General features: G+C 36.8%; 1 protein-coding gene across 3 annotated transcripts in view; it reads left to right on the forward strand.

The window, feature by feature from the left end:
- LOC127618976 (furin-1-like) overlaps window positions 1–16,724 on the forward strand; it is a 139,087-nt gene that overhangs the window by 79,172 nt on the left and 43,191 nt on the right. For all 3 annotated transcript variants that reach the window (XM_052091870.1, XM_052091722.1, XM_052091786.1), the window contains 3 exons: window positions 10,411–10,506; window positions 16,015–16,143; window positions 16,228–16,304. In XM_052091870.1, the coding sequence (XP_051947830.1) occupies window positions 10,411–10,506; window positions 16,015–16,143; window positions 16,228–16,304 (302 nt within the window). The remainder of the gene's footprint in view (window positions 1–10,410; window positions 10,507–16,014; window positions 16,144–16,227; window positions 16,305–16,724) is intronic.

Below are 16,724 nucleotides of genomic sequence, written 5' to 3' on the forward strand. Positions count from 1 at the left end.
GTCAGATTTTATTGTTTATTTGAAGTATGCTCTTTGATCATAATCTTGACCAAACATTTTTGAGACTTTGGTCTTTCTCCATTCAAGTAGATCGGAGCTGCACTAGCATGACTGGAAATAGCCTCCCGAGAGCATTCCAAAGTGGACTGACTTGCTAGAAAGACTTTGGTTTGGCTAATTTGTCCATTATAATGAGAGCGAGCGTTTACATTTGAGTTGCTTCTGTTCACGAACTGTGAACGATTAGTCCTTGATGTGCGGCAATGCTAGTTGTCCTCTAAAATTAATTCAGTGTACAGGGTCATCACTGAATCTGTATGAAAAGACATCAGTCTTTAAGATCTGCATCAGATGAGTCTAGAGGACATTTTTGTTTTTTATGTCTTGAATAAATTTAAAAAGTTAAAGTAATGGTAAGTGCTCTTTAAAACTTTTTATTGACTCCAACAAATTAAACCGAAAGCAAAACAAACTCAGCAAAAAAAGAAACGACTCTTTCTCAGGACATTGTATTTTAAAGAATTTTATACAAATCCTAAGAACTTCACAGATTATTATTGTAAATGGTTTAAACAATGTTTTCATGCTTGTTCAATGAACCATAAACAATTGATGAACATGCACCTGTGGAACGGTCGTTAAGACACTAACAGCTTACAGATGGTAGGCAATTAAGGTCACAGTTATAAAAACTTAGGACACTAAAGAGACATTTTTACTGATACTGAAAAACACCAAAAGAAAGATGCCCAGGGTCCCTGCCCATCTGCGTGAACGTGCCTTAGGCATGCTGCATGGATGCATGAGGACTGCAGATTTTCAAACCCCGAAAAGATAATCTGTAAAACAAACTCAAGCCAATAGGTGGAACCAGCAAAAGATTACGCTGATTCCCCAAACAGTCAAGCGGATGTTCAGTGAGCTGGTCTACTTGGCTGCAATGTGAGTACCACAAGATGACTTACTCACACCATTGTGCTCCAACTTCTCGCAGACATGCTCCAGATCCACCTTGGTTGCTAGCGGATTAGCTGATAATTCACTCTCCGATGACTTTAATCGATCTGTTTCTCGACATCCCCCACACTTGTAAGCACCTCAGAGAACTTCACCTCCATGGCAGTGATCGATCGACATATCACAGCAAGGTCCTCCAAGTCCGCAACGACCTTATTCAAATATTATTCCTTTTATTAGTTTATGTATGTATTTGTCATTTACTTAATATTACCAAACTATTAAGTTGAGTGAAATATCAGCCTATCTGGCACCCTGCTCTCTGGATATTGACATTGGACATTAAAAAACTAATATCGGTTTATCTCTAGTTTGCTTGACACATAGACTAAATAATCAGAATATGATCAAATTCGGAATACTATCAGACTATTCTTTTCTGATTCAGAAAATAATAGTCAATATTTTAATAAATATTTTTCAGAATTCACTTATATACATACTGCTTTTGTCGCCTCAAATAGTCAACCATCATGGAGAATGACTTAAGGCAATTTTTGTTTTATTGGAGAGAGCACACAGTTACACTTGCAGATGCGTATAGTTGCTGCCCTTGGGCGTGCTTTGGTCATCCTGCCTCTCTCTCAGCCGGTCTCAATGGCATTTCCGCTGACTGCCCTGCTCCACTTCCTGTTGTTGAATTTTTTTGCTCTCTTTGGCGCCTCTGAGGATTCTTTGAAACATGACGCACCTTAAAAAATAGCTAACAAATATTGGCAGATTTGAAGTAACTAAATTGGTATTTATAAATAATAAATATTTAGTCTTTGTGCCCAAGTCTCTCCTATTTTCCCATCAATCTGTTTTTTAATAAAAACAATTAAATATGTTTTTAGTTAGGTCATATCACAAGTATCTTAAGTTAAATGTGAAGAAATTAAGTTGATGTCTAGCATTTGGCTGCCAATATTCATGCTGCATTCCATAAGCTAAATAAGAATGCACACTTGTCTTGATGACAATGTTATTTATTATATTTTATTTTTTTTCTAATAAGAACACAGCAACTGAATTACCAGTGGTTAAGATATTCCAGGTTGTTGTCATCCTGACTCATTGTAATGGAGATTTTATCGACGCGCTCTGTTCTGTATCATTCAGTCCATCTCCATAGCTCCAAAAATCAATGTCTCATTGCTAAGCCCTCTTGGCAGCATTCATATTCTGTTTAAAAACATTTCCTTTAAGTTAAACTTCAGAGCTGTCAAAGACATCGCAATGTGAATCATGAGGATATTTATATGAAATGCATTAACTAGCATGGAATCATCCACTTATCATTAAAAACAAAATAATGGCTCCAGTTGAGAAAAATAATCGTGATTACAATTACAGCTGCTGCAATTAACAAATTGTGAAGTGACAATCACAACACTCTTAAAAAGATAATTTAGTAAAAATCCTAATAACTTCACAGATTATTATTGTAAATGGTTTAAACAATGTTTTCATGCTTGTTCAATGAACGATAAACAATTATTGAACATGCACCTGTGGAACGGTCGTTAAGACACTAACAGCTTACAGACGGTAGGCAATTAAGGTCACAGTTATAAAAATTAGGACACCAAAGAGACCTTTTTACTGATACTGAAAAACACCAAAAGAAAGATGCCCAGGGTCCCTGCCCATCTGCGTGAACGTGCCTTAGGCATACTGCATGGAGACATGAGGACTGCAGATGTGGCCAGGGACACATTATTCCATTTCTGTTAGGCACATGTTTGTGAAACTTCAGTTTATGTCTGTATGTTTTTGAATCTTTATGTTGATACGAATATTTACACGTTAAGTGTGCTGAAAATAAAAGCAGTTGAAAGTGAGAGGATGTTTCTTTTATGCTGATTTTATTTGGATCTACTCCTATTGCGTTACTTTTTTCTTTTTACAAAATTTTTCCAGCGTTTGAGCATTGTAAACAATAACAGACATGTCCGATCCGAAATGGCGTGACAAAACTATAACACTCCCATTGTAATGTAATATTATAATAGTAATTAAGGAAAACCATTCACTTGTTTTTGGAAGTGTAGCCTAATATAGTTTGAATTTACCCCACACAAAATAAGATATTGAAATTTCTATAAGTCAAATTAATAATCGTGATTACAATGTCAATAGAAATAATCGACAATTATGATTGTTGACAGTATTATGCAGCCCTATACTGTAATAATTGGCAAGGAAAAAAGGGATACTGTTCAGAAAAAAAGGCTCTCCCCAATAACTTGCCAAATGGACAGCCTCATGGTCTCGATTGGGTCAGATTGAAAGCTTTGAAATGATTGTTTGGATCAAGTTTATAAGTCAGCCTTAGTAGCAACTATGTAGTGAGACCGTATTTAAGAGATTAACAAAACCACACATTCTGTTGAAGTTACTTAGTGTACCAAGTTAAACATTAAGAGCCTCTGACCTAAACTTTGAACAGTAGCCAGTACATGCATGATTGGTTAACTTTTAATTATTCCATCTGGAGAAAGCAGATGTACAGTCCTCTGTTCTCTTTCTCCCTCTTGATTATATTTAGTTCTTGTGTTTTTTTTTTTTTTTTGCCTTGCCTTTAAAAATGGGCAAAAACATTTTTTGGCAACCACACTCTCTAGTCATAACCACCCAACACTTGCAATCAAATACCATATTTTCTTCATAAACTGAAAGTCTTAATGATTGTGTTAGTGGAGAAAAATTGTGGAAAGCAATGTGATGAAAAAATAGATGCATTTAATTGTCAATTTACGCTGTCTTTTAGACAGTGTTAATCTCACCAAACAATTACTGCAAAAAAAATGAAGAAAAAAACGGCAATAACAAAGCCCATCTGGCACCAACCATCATGTCACGGTCAATCACTGAGATCATATTTTCCCCCATTCTGATGGTTGATATGAACATTTAACTAAAGCTCCTGACCTGTATCTGCATGATTTTATTAATGTCACTGTTACCACATGATTGGCTGATTAGATAATCATATTAATAAATAGGTGTACAGGTCTTCATAATAATGTGCTTTGTAGGGTTGCTTCGATACCAATATTTTAGCACTGGTATCTCTGTATTGATACTATAATCAACAAATAAAAAGCCTCCAGATAAGGACTTGATTAAAAGAACGTCATAAAGTCTCAGATACAAATTATGAGTTTTCAGTTTAATCTTTTCTTGATTCCATGTTAAATGTTTGTGACCTATAATATTGAATAAATTACATTCCTTTGCTGTTTAATGATCACATTTGGCCATATCCAGAGTTTTTTTTATTTTTTTTTCAAATTGTCATTGATTTATCTCAAAACTGTCACATCTCATATCATTTTGCTAATGACAGCATACTGTAATATGTTACTGAAATTAGCAACAAGATACTATCTTACTGTTTGAATTTTTTTGGTCTTGCGACACTTATTTAGTACCTGTAATCTGCTGAACCTTAGTGCTTAGTGAGTGTATATTATTTCCACTATCTCCGTATGTGGTGAGTCTGATGTGTGACCGGCGAGTACACGTCTACCGGGTACATCACCATTAACAATTCTCATTCAGAAGTTACAAATATTTTTGTTTTCTGCTCTGAGTGACATTTATAGTCATTTTATTATTTATTACATGTTAAAGTTATGACATACCTTTTATACAGTCTTGGTGAATTGTATATCATCCTATGTGCATTTCCAGTTTAATTGTATCTGACTCCATTTGTGTTATATCTGTTGTGTTATGTTATATTATATCTCCACATGTGAAATCTGTTCACATGTGGAGAGAAAATCTTAAGGTCAGTATATCCTATACTAATAATGGCCTATATCTCTCTCCCCTATTAAATATTTAGAATAATCATATCATCATTCTAATCTAATGCATCTCAATCTTAACTGTAGGCTATTATGTCCCACATTAAATAGAATTGAACTTTTAACAACGTAAAAACACCAACTGAGCTAATCAACATGTTAATATTGCATAGTTTGAAATTAATCTATTCTCATCTTAGTGCCGCAGGCTAATTTATGCATTTTACATTTGCAGATGAAAATCTTAAATTCAAATGCTATTATATCGAAAAGTGAACTGATTAAAAAAAAAAAAAAAGTGTAGAACATTCTGAGATTTTTATTTTTATTATTTATTTTTTTCATTCACAGCATTATAGGGCAAGGTTAATTAAAAAAGTTCAATAATAGAAAATAATAGGCAATCATTTGGCACTAATGCATAGGACTAATAATGTTTTTTTTATTTATTTGATTTAATTTAATGTTTTTTAGAAGATAATTTGTTTTGCATCTAGCAATTTAATTGATCAAACCCAGAGAATGCTGCCGATATGTTTCAAAAGTAAGCTATACAAATTATTATTTTATTCTTGGGCTAATGTTAGTATAGTAGTATAGTGATAATAAAGCACATTGTAGCTTTTCTTCTAGAATTGTGTATTTATTTTCATTTAATACATCTTCTGCATGGAAGGTTGTGATTTTAAAAATCATACTGAAATAACTTTACAGTGGAGAGGTAGTTAGTTGCTAATTTTGCCATGGAGTGAACACTGAGTGGGGTTTCTCTAATCCAGGAGCGTGGAGTGAGCGAGGAGTGGGAAATGGACAAGCCGGAGTAGAGCTGGCGTGGAGTGATTAAAGAATGCTTTTGAGCACGGAGGGGAAATTGTTGCCACTCCAGTCACATACTCTGCTGGCGCTCTTTAAATAGGGCACTAAAACTATGACTAAAACCAAAAACTATTTGAAAATGAACTGTTTTTAGATCATTTCAAAGTGACTTTGAAAGCCTGCGAGTAGTGTCTACTGCATTAGAAAAGAAGTAATGCTTTAAATAATGATTAAACTACTTTTCAAAATTTACTCACTGATAGTGCGCTGTCAGCCCGCTTAAACATTACAAAAATCACTTTAAAATCACCACAGCTAAAAAATATTAAACTTACTAGTTTGTTGTTGGATGACTAGTGGAGTATCCTATCCCATTTGTAGGATGTTTCTTTCTATGACTTCTATTGTCTTCAGTCAGTCACATAAATGCTCCCTAACAGCCGATTTTAAGTCGCTTTTTTAGTGGATATGTGTTTGGTAGATCAAATTCCTCTGATATATTTTGGAGTTTGTGTGTAGGATCCCCAGTTTCATGTGTAATTGAAAGTTCACATTCAGTCTGCGCCACAGTCCGTAACCATAGCAACAACTCCAGTCTCCACACATGCACAAGAGTTTTTCACATTAACGCTTAGAAAATCTTACAAATGGCTTTATTTTCTATATAATAATATTTTGTTTTGCCACGTCTGAAAACATTTCATGGTTTTAACTGTGGATTCTAAACTTGCGGTTACATTTACCGTGACATAAACTACGTTTCCATCCAAGGGTTTTTCTTGTGACAAAGTGTAGCGCATCAAAAAGATTATCGATATAGCTGATGGAAACGCAAATTATCGCTACAATTTCACAAGTGCTGACATGTTATTATTTTTCTGTTTAACTCTGTTGCATAAACTATTTTGATACTTCAAATGTCGCAAAAAACTGGTTTTGAAACACTGTCGCATTAATGCAAAAATGTGTAACCTGACAGAATTTACCCCAATCGTTATCCTGTGTTAATCATGACCACAAGGTATACATCCTTGAATGCCAATTTATTGTATGTGAAACGTTACTCGCGCTGTTATGGATTGGTCTTAATGACACTCCTTCACAGATCCAATGCAGCAAAAACATCTGTGTCATGACACTTCCAGGAGTGCTAACGCAAATATCTTGTATCATAAATTGATTGATTGATTAGCCTTTATTGTTTCCTGACGGAGAAATTCATCTTGGGCATTCGAGATAGCAGCTGCAACACAATATACATAACACATACATAATTACCTACACATAATTTACCACCTTAAAAAAACTAACCCACACACCCTATTTGTTGTTGTTCAGTATTTTTATAGAGAGTGGTACAAATGAAAATTTAAACATATTCAGTCTACAGTTTGGTAACCTGTACCTTCTACCTGAGGGCATCATCTCATACTCACTGTAGAGGACATGATTCGGATCGTTAGTATTTCTTTTTAAAGAACAAGTGAATGGTCACTCTTTGCGATTTTTAATTTAATCACAGTAGCCATCCATCTATTTTTAAAGTTTCTTTTCCACAGCATTCAAAATAATAGACGCAGTCATGGAATTAGCCCACAATAAAAAAAAAAAAAACATATAATTTCTATGCACAAATGTTTTAAATTAAAAATAAATACACATGTCTAGGAGAAAAGCTTCAGTGTGCTTTTTTGAAACACTAACACACAGCCCAATTCTATAAATGCCTGCAAAATTCCCTGTATTAAATTAAATTAATTGCCAAACAAATAAAGCAGTAAATTTTAAAAAAATCAATTACCAAACGAAAAAATTATGTTAGGCCTATATAGCATTTTTGTTATATTGTATTTTTTTTTTTATACGCACTTAAATTGGCCTTAAAAGTTATTAAAAGTCGGATGAATAACATTCTCAGTGTTTTCTACACTTTTCAAGACTATAAACTATCAGAACTATTTTCCAATTCAGAGTTAACTTCCAGAAAACTAGCTTTTTGAACATTTTTAAAACTTTTTATATTTGAAATCTAACCCTCTTTACCTTGGATCACATTTGCTGAGCTTCTTCAGAAAATGTAAGTTGCATGTTAACGATAAAATTTAATTTAGATGACTGTCGAGTTCAGACATAATGCAGTTGTGATGGCAATGATTTATATGATTGTTCAAAATAGCCTATTGAATATCAGGAATGTATATTATGTAAACCCTTATATTACACTGCATCATTTTTTTCTTTAATAGCTGTGCACACAGCATATACACATTGATGGATAGTCCATATTCCAAGACTTAAGACTTTCCCCACTATTTGGTCCAGGTTGCCAGTTTGAACAGGGCTATGGCTGGTTGACCCGGTGGCAACCTGCCATAGGCGCAACATCAAGACCAATATTATAGTCCACAGCTCCTTTTTGATTGCAATTCCTCATCTTCTTTGAGAAATTAAAATGACAGTAACCTAGCTAATTTCAATTAATTGTCTCAATACTCTCCCCAATACGGGGGGGTTAGGGACATCTGTGCCTTGCCTGACCACCCCGTTCACTCTTGTCACATCTCAGTCCACTTCCCTGAAGCTGGTGGCAGAGTGAGTGCAGTGAGAAAAGGCAGTAGCAACGCTGAGCTGTCAATCAATAATCTGCTACCATCTGCATTTTCTAGTCACTACCCTAAAGTAAAGTTGTCACGTCTTTCAACAGGCCCTCACTTTCTTTGTGTTGAGAGGATGAAAGTGTCAGAATACCGAGAACAGGAGAGTGTGTTGTCTGTCAGCAGCCTTCATAGAATTTTTCAGCCCCCATTTACTTGCGTAGTAAATGTCCCTGGTCGTATTGTGCACAATTCATCTGTGCATTGTTTTATAGAGAACACAATGTTTTTGTCATATGTTAATTTTTCACCCCAAAAATTAAATGATCTCATTTACTCACCCTCATGCCATCCTAGATATATGACTTCTGCTGAACACAATGATTGTTAAAGGAATATCTCTGCTCTGTAGGTCCATACAATACAAGTTAACAGGGTTCAAACTTTGAAGCTTAGAAAGCATGTAAAGTCAACATAAAAATAATCCATATGACTCCAGTTGATAAATCAATGTCTTCAGAAGTGATATGATAGATGTGGGTGAGGAAAAATTTCAATAGTTAAGTCCTTTTTTTACTTTAAATCTTCACCTTTGGCCAGCTCCATCCAGTAGGTGGTGATATGCATGAAAAATGCGGATCACCACAAAACTAAAGGCAAATAATGTGGAAGTAAAAGTGGAGATTTATTATTAATATGGGAAACTTGCACATCTGTGAGAACACCTTGAATGCAGACAGATATGTACAAATTTTGGAGCAGCATATACTGCCATCCAGCACCATTTTTTCCAGGGACGTCATGGAATTTTTAAGCAGGACAACTTCAAACCACATACTGGCCGAATAAGCAGAGAGTGTGGGTGCTAGATTGGCCTGCTTGCAGACCTGACCATCTCCAATTGAGTGTGTAGTGCCTTATGAAGCGCACAATACAGCAAACAAAGTGCAGCCCCGTACAATTGTGCAGCTGAAGATCTGCATAATGGATAAATGGGGGAATATTCCACTTTTTAAACTTAAACTTGTGTCTTCAGTGCCTAAAAGCTTAAGTGTTATTAGAAGAAATGGTGATGTTTCACAGTGGTAAACACTCGAGTGTTCTATCTTTTTGGAGTGTGTTGCAATCATCTAAATTGAAATTACTGTACATTAAAAGAAGGGGAAAAAAATGAATTTCACAAGGAAACACATCATATAATGTATAGTTGAAGTGCTTTCAACATAGCAACGGGTGAATATAATTTACAAATCACTCCTTTTTGTTTTTATTAGCATTTTTCATACTGTCCAAACTTTTTCAGAATTGGGGTTGTAAATGTGCCTAGTCTTATTTTGCATGATTCATCATGCACATAATGTTAAAGAATAACGTGTTCATCTTTTATCAAAATGTAATAAACCTCTTTCAAACAACTTTTCTGTTCTGCAGACCTAATAAAGTTGGTGAAGCACCTTAAGTAATATTAAGCATTAACATTATAGTCCATTTTACATGGATTAAATAATTTCAGTGGATGAAACTAAGTTTGAGCTCGGCGATATAACAATGATTTAACAATATTCACATGGGTGATATAATGGCAATTTAACAAATATGAACAATAATTTTGCAATGATTTTGCTGGTGATGTAAAATTACGCAACATTGTAAATATTGCAATAATTAAAATGCACTTTTTATTTGCACATTAAGTTTCCTAAAAACCACGACTAGCTTTGAGAGTATTTTTTTTGTCTCGCAATTTAGGAGTATGTGAGCATATTGAAAAAGGAAGACACAAATAGTGTCTTTTGATTTAAACTTATTTTGTGATTTAACTAATTGTTTGCGTCATCACTCAATCAGTTGTCAAAATTGTAAAATGTATGTAAATATTACTGTCTATTGCTATGTATGGTTATATCAGTGCATGTAAATAATATAATTGTTGCATTTGTTTTAGTGAGAAACAGTTTGGACAACATTTGCTTTTTTTTAAGCTTGATTTTTGCTATATTTTACTTGCATGAAACTTTTTTTTTTAATCAACTTTATTAGTGATTGTTACCCTTTGTAAGCCATTTAAGAGCAATATGTTAATGTTGCATTGATATTAAATGTACATTTTGAATGTAGAGCTGAAATGTCAGGGAACCTTGGAAACACTTTCCGTATATCTCTTACTGTTTGTTTGTTTTCTCAAGGTGATGTGGGCAGAACAGCAGGTGGTGAAACAAAGGAAGAAGAGGGATATTTACAACGAGTCAGACGATCCGAAGTTTGCCCAGCAGTGGTATTTGGTGAGTTTACGGATCATCTGTTTGCATGTTTGTGCGATTGCGTAATATGTTTGTTGTTCATTTGATCTGAAGGTCTGGACAGGCTGTTGTAATGGTCTGTTTGGATTCACTGGACTCTGTTCCGTTTTGCCCCCGTTTAAGTGAAAATTGTGTAACTGTGAACTAATTCCCATTATGATCATTCGGTGGAGCTTCAAGTTTAATCAGTCGGTTGTTATTTGGCTGTACAGAAACATTCCAGACATGCTGGTGAACACTCTCTCCATCAATCATTATGCATAGTCACAGCTGAGATATCAAGTAGGATTTGTGTTTGTTTGCTGAATTGTGGATTGGATTATGTGCCCACAAATCAAATGTGAAAGCATTCAGGTGTACTTATTTGAGTTTTCAAACCTTTCAAGTCTCAAACCAGCACACACTAAGCATCGAGGTACAATTTCACAGGTTTGCTGTACTGAATTTATATTGAATTTTGAGTGTGATGTTAAAATATAAACACTATGTTCTTAAGCTACGATATGATACACATTGTGATGCATACAGTATGTCAGAATTCAATGCATTGCAATGCATCACAACATCAAAATTGTATTGCAGTTAAGATTGTGCAATATGACCGATTGTGCAATATGACCCAGTGTGTCCGCACGCAAGTGACTCGAGTTTCGGTTTCAGTATATTTCTCGCAATTTGCGTCACTTCTGTCCAGTACAGCACATCATATAAGCCCCTCTGACTGCACTCAGAAATGCCTGTTTTAGAGTTTACGCTTTTGACTACTGTATAATGCTGCATAGGGCAGTGCGATTGGACCATGTTATCGGATATGGAAAATATCTTAAAAAAAATCCTGATGCTGATTGAGATACTCAATTGACAGACGATGATCGACAATATCCGGAAATTGCAAAACTATGGATCTGGGAAGTCGCCAAATATATTGAACAGCGGCCAGGGTGTGAAACTAGCACCCGCCAAATGAGTTGAGGCTGAATTCAGTTCACAAGCTTCTCTTCCAAATGCATTTCATGCATGGGTAATGTTTGCAACCTGTGACAAGAAATTATGTTAGTCACAAAGTCAATATCATAAGTAACAGTCAGTATCTGGTGTGGCCACCAGCTGCATTAAGTACTGCAGTGCATCTCCTCATGGACTGCACCAGATTTGCCAGTTCTTGCTGTGAGATGTTACCACACTCTTTCAGCAAGGCACTTGCAAGTTCCCAGACATTTCTGGGGGGAATTGCCCTAGCCCTCAACCTCTGATTCAACAGGTCCCAGACATGCTCAATGGGATTGAGATCTGGGCTCTAAGTCCAATGATGCTGTGACACACCGCCCCAGACCATGATGGACCCTCCACCTCCAAATCAATCCCACTCCAGAGTACAGGCCGCAGTGTAACGCCCATTCCTTCAACGATAGATGTGAGTCCAACCATCACCCCTGGTGAGACAAAACCGCAACTCGTCAGTGAAGAGCACTTTTTGCCAGTCCTGTCTGGTCCAGCAAAGGTGGGTTTGTGCCCAGAGGCGACACTGTTGCCGGTGATGTCTGGTAAGGACCTGCCTTACAACAGCATTCAAGCCCTCAGTCCAGTCTCTCTCAGCCTAGTGCGGACAGTCTGAGCACTGATGGAGGGATTGTGCGTTCCTGGTGTAACTCGGGCAGATGTTGTTGCAATCCTGTCCCGCAGGTGTGATATTCGTATGTACCGATCTTGTGCAGGTGTTACATGTGGTCTGCCACTGCGAGGACAATCAGCTGTCCTTCCCATCTCCCTGTATTGCTGTCTTGGGCGTCTCGCCGTACAGACATTGCAATGTATTGCCCTGGCCACATCTGTGGTCCCCATGCCTCCATGCAGCATGCCTAAGGCACGTTCACACAGATGAGCAGGAACACTGGGCATCTTTCTTTTGGTGTTTTTCAGTATCAGTAAAAAGGTCTCTTTAGTGTCCTAAGTTTTTATAACTGTGACCTTAATTGCCAACCGTCTGTAAGCTGTCTTAATGACCGTTCCATAGGTGCATGTTCAATAATTGTTTATTGTTCATTGAACAAGCATGGAAAACATTGTTTAAACCATTTACAATAATAATCTGTAAAGTTATTAGGATTTTTATAAAATTCTGAGAAAGGGACTCTTATTTGCGATTTTGATGTTTTGATATGAAAACTTCTTAAAAACATAATAAAATCTAACTCCTTTTTCTCAGAAAGAAATGACTATTTAAGAACCGTTGTGTCTGAAATGACAATTGTTTCACACTGTATTTAATTCACAGATAAAAGGTAGGAATGTGCAAAACTACCAAAAGTCAGTGTGTTGTCTAAGCTAGGAGACTAGTGTTGTTTTGTTTTGACTTTATTGTCTGTTCAGATTTCCTTTGACACTGGCTTAAATACATCTTATCAGACAATACTGTTATCCACATACATGCCACATAATGAAACACATGGAACACACATTTGTCACTATTAAAAACATACATAAAACTAGTGAAAACAATACATATGCATATATATATATATATATGCATGCACACACACCTACCCATATAAATATATAGTTCCTCAATTAAGAATTTGGTTTAAAACAGCCACCGCCAATGGAACAAATTATCTTTTATACATGTTATTTTTAGCCAGTGGTATATGCAGCCTGCACCCCGAAGGGAGGGCCTCAAAGCAGGAATGGAAGGGAGGGCCTCAAAGCAGGAATGGATGGGCAGGAACCAGCCAATCTGGCACCAACAATCATGCCACTGTCAAAATCACAGAGATCAAATTCTTTCCCCATTCTGATGGTTGATATGAACATTAAGCTTTTTGCACTCTTATCTTCATTATTTTGGCTCTGACCCGTATCTGCATGATTTTTTTCATGGCACTGCTGCCACATGATTAGATGATCACATGTATGGTTGTTGGTGCCAGATTGGCTGGTTGTGAAGCTGGCTAAAGAAGAACCGACGTGTATTTCTCACATATAGAAGAATATGCCGGGAAAGCTTTCTTCTCATGTTGCTATATTTACATAAAGACAAACATCAAGACAAATTTCCATCTTGTGTTAACAAAATGGCCTCATGCCCGTTTCCTCAATTACTAGGTATCTCTGGATGAAAGCACATAGCATAGATTGACAAGAAAGAGTTGTCCCTTGTTTTGCAAATGTCGATAATCAGCTCAGTCTAATGTTGACTGTCTGGTTTAAAAAAGAATTTAACAGTAATTCATCATTCACTCTTCCCAACTCAAATATTCCGGTTTGTACCTCGAGGATTAGGAAACAAACAAAAAGCCCATTGAAATAAAATGCATTTATTAAAGTTTAACGTCATTCCTTATTACTTGGTTCATCCTCAATTCGTGAGAATCTTGCAGTGGAAAATCATTATTGTGTTGTCCCAGTGGCAGTCCACCAAACCAGGGCATTTTGTTCTGGCTAATGAACCAAGGACACAATGGATGCATTTTAAGTATTTTGGGGAATGTCATGACTAGTCTTTGGAAAGACAATAAAATTATGTTATGAGCTGCAGTCCATTCTCAACCATTTTATTTTCACTTGGCTAGTGTTATCAATCATGATTAACAGTACTACGGGTAGAAGCAACTCAATAACATTTCTGTGGAATGGAATGCAGGGGAAGTTTTCAATGCAATTGCAACAGTTGAGCAAAGGTCATCAACAGCAATTTATCAACTCCACCACTATTATTACAGGACCCAAGATTGCATCATTTTGCCTTATATAGGCTTGAGAAATAAACTGTCAAAGCTCTTAGCTTGATTTGCAGTCTCTAGATAACCAGGAGAGAGTGTCGTTGTGGGGTCATCTGACCTGACAGCACCTTACGGGATGCATTTTCTATGTCTAACCTCCCTTGAAAAAAGCGTAATGATGCTGTGAACAAGAGGAGATTCAAGGAGCCATACTGTCAAATAAATGTAATTTTCTGCTCAGATAAACTCAGATGGCTGCGTTCACTTCAGCACTGGACTGTGACATGTGATGAGTGGGGAGAGGTTAGTTCTCTGCGGCCACACAGTTGGCGGGTGGACGGACAACCACCCTGGCAGCATTTATGGCTTGGCTGCATGTCAGTTCTCATTTGGACGCATTTCTCTTACATTAGTCATCTTTTATCATTTTGAAATCTTAGCAAGCATGCAGTATAGTAATGATTCAAATTACGTGTGTCAGAGCTAGACATCTGCATGGGCAATAAGATGAAGCCCAAACCAGGCTGTTATACGAGACCCTGTGACCTGACCGATGCTGTCAAATTTCAGAACCGAACCCAACGTAAAATGCATTTTTCATGCTCTTTTAATGTCCTCTTCAAACAAGTAGACCTACCATATTTGTACAGAATGTCAGAGGCTCTCTGTGTTTTAACTTGCATTAAATGAAAGGATTTTTCGTTATTTTTTATTTAATGAACATTTGCATTTGAATTTGAAAACAATTACAAACCTGAACCTGGTACAAATTCAAAGATGTATTTAGGGTGAAAAAATTACCTGACCCTCACCTGAAGCCAGACAGTTTTTCAGGTCCCATGCATACTTCTGTTTGAAGCTGTGGCCCAGCAGTTTGCGCGCATGAGGTTTATTTTCATTTTCTTGGGAGTTGTGCCTGCCACCAGACACAAACTCACAGATGTAAATGTTCCCAGACTAGCTAAGAACATTTGTAGACCAAATATAATATGAGTAATGCACTCTACACTATTGTCCTAATAAAGCGCATGACGTGGTCTTCTGCTGTTGTAGCCCATCCACCTCAAGGTTCGACGTGTTGTGAATTCTGAGATGCTATTCTGCTCACGACAATTGTACAGAGGGGTTATCTATAGCCTATCTATAGGATTTGCTGTAGCCTTTCTGTCAACTCAAACCAGTCTGGCCATTCTCCGTTTACCTCTCTCACATACAAGGCATTTCAAGGCAACAAGGCATTCTAGTGACTGTTGTGCGTGAAAATCCCAGGAGATCAGCAGTTACAGAAATACCCAAACCAGTCCTTCTGGCACCAGCAATCATGCCACGGTTGAAATCACTGATCGCATTTTTTCCCCAATCTGATGGTTGATGTGAACATTAACTGAAGCTCCTGACCCATATCTGTAGGTGTACAGTCGTACCTAATGAAGTGCTCCTGTGAGTGCAGAATGAATTACAATAAGCTAGCTAACGTAATATACCTCACTAGTCGCCACGCACTCTAGCTAACAAAACGGAGGGTTGTGAAGTCATGTTCTTGGCTAGGCGTGATTTCATGTTTTGTATGGAACAAAGTTGGGCAATTTTATGGGAGACTGAAGGCAGCAGCCTTGACCAAAGAGAGCTGATGTGTGCTTCAAATATGAAGGATGGGTGAAACGTGATCCTCAATGACCAAACACACAGGATGATGTTCTGTATCAGCGAAGTAGCTAACAGGAGGGAAGTGGCTTCTTTGCTGATCTGTTCTTTGTCTTTTTCCTTTCAGTACAATGAAGATCATCGTGACCTCAATGTGAAAGAAGCATGGAAGCAGGGCGTGACTGGACTAGATGTTGTTGTGTCCATATTGGATGATGGGATTGAAAAAAACCACCCAGACCTAGTTCAAAACTATGTAAGTTTGAGTATAGCCATAACCTTTCAAAGACTTCGACATAAAACCATAACTTTTTTCTTAATGTCCTCCATATATTTCCAGGATCCAGATGCTAGTTATGACGTTAACGATGGTGATCCAGACCCTCAACCTCGATATACCCAACTTAATGATAACAGGTATATATAAAATATATGCAGTTAATGATTAACTACTGTAGTTTCGTTGACTGAATAATAACAAATTTTTGGAACGGCCCTTCCATTCTGTAGTTAAAGTGGTAGTATACCGAAAAATTTAAAAATTCTGTCATTTGCTCACCTTTTTGCTCACCTTCATTTTGTTCCAAGCGAATATGCCTTACTTTGTGGAACAGACTAACTTCAGTTAGTCTGAATCTTAATCTCAGTGTTCATTCACTTTCATTGCATCTTTTCTCTACGCAAAGTGAATTGTGACCAGGGCTAACATTTCACCTGACATACTTTAGCATCCCCTTTGCCAACTTCAGTGATTCATGTGCTGTTTTTATGTTATTCCTGTCTTGGCCAGTGCTGAATTTTGAGCCTAGCCATGAATTTTGATTCCTGGCATGAAAC

The sequence above is a fragment of the Xyrauchen texanus genome, chromosome 1 (assembly GCF_025860055.1).
Source record: "Xyrauchen texanus isolate HMW12.3.18 chromosome 1, RBS_HiC_50CHRs, whole genome shotgun sequence".
NCBI classification, from domain to species: domain Eukaryota; kingdom Metazoa; phylum Chordata; class Actinopteri; order Cypriniformes; family Catostomidae; genus Xyrauchen; species Xyrauchen texanus.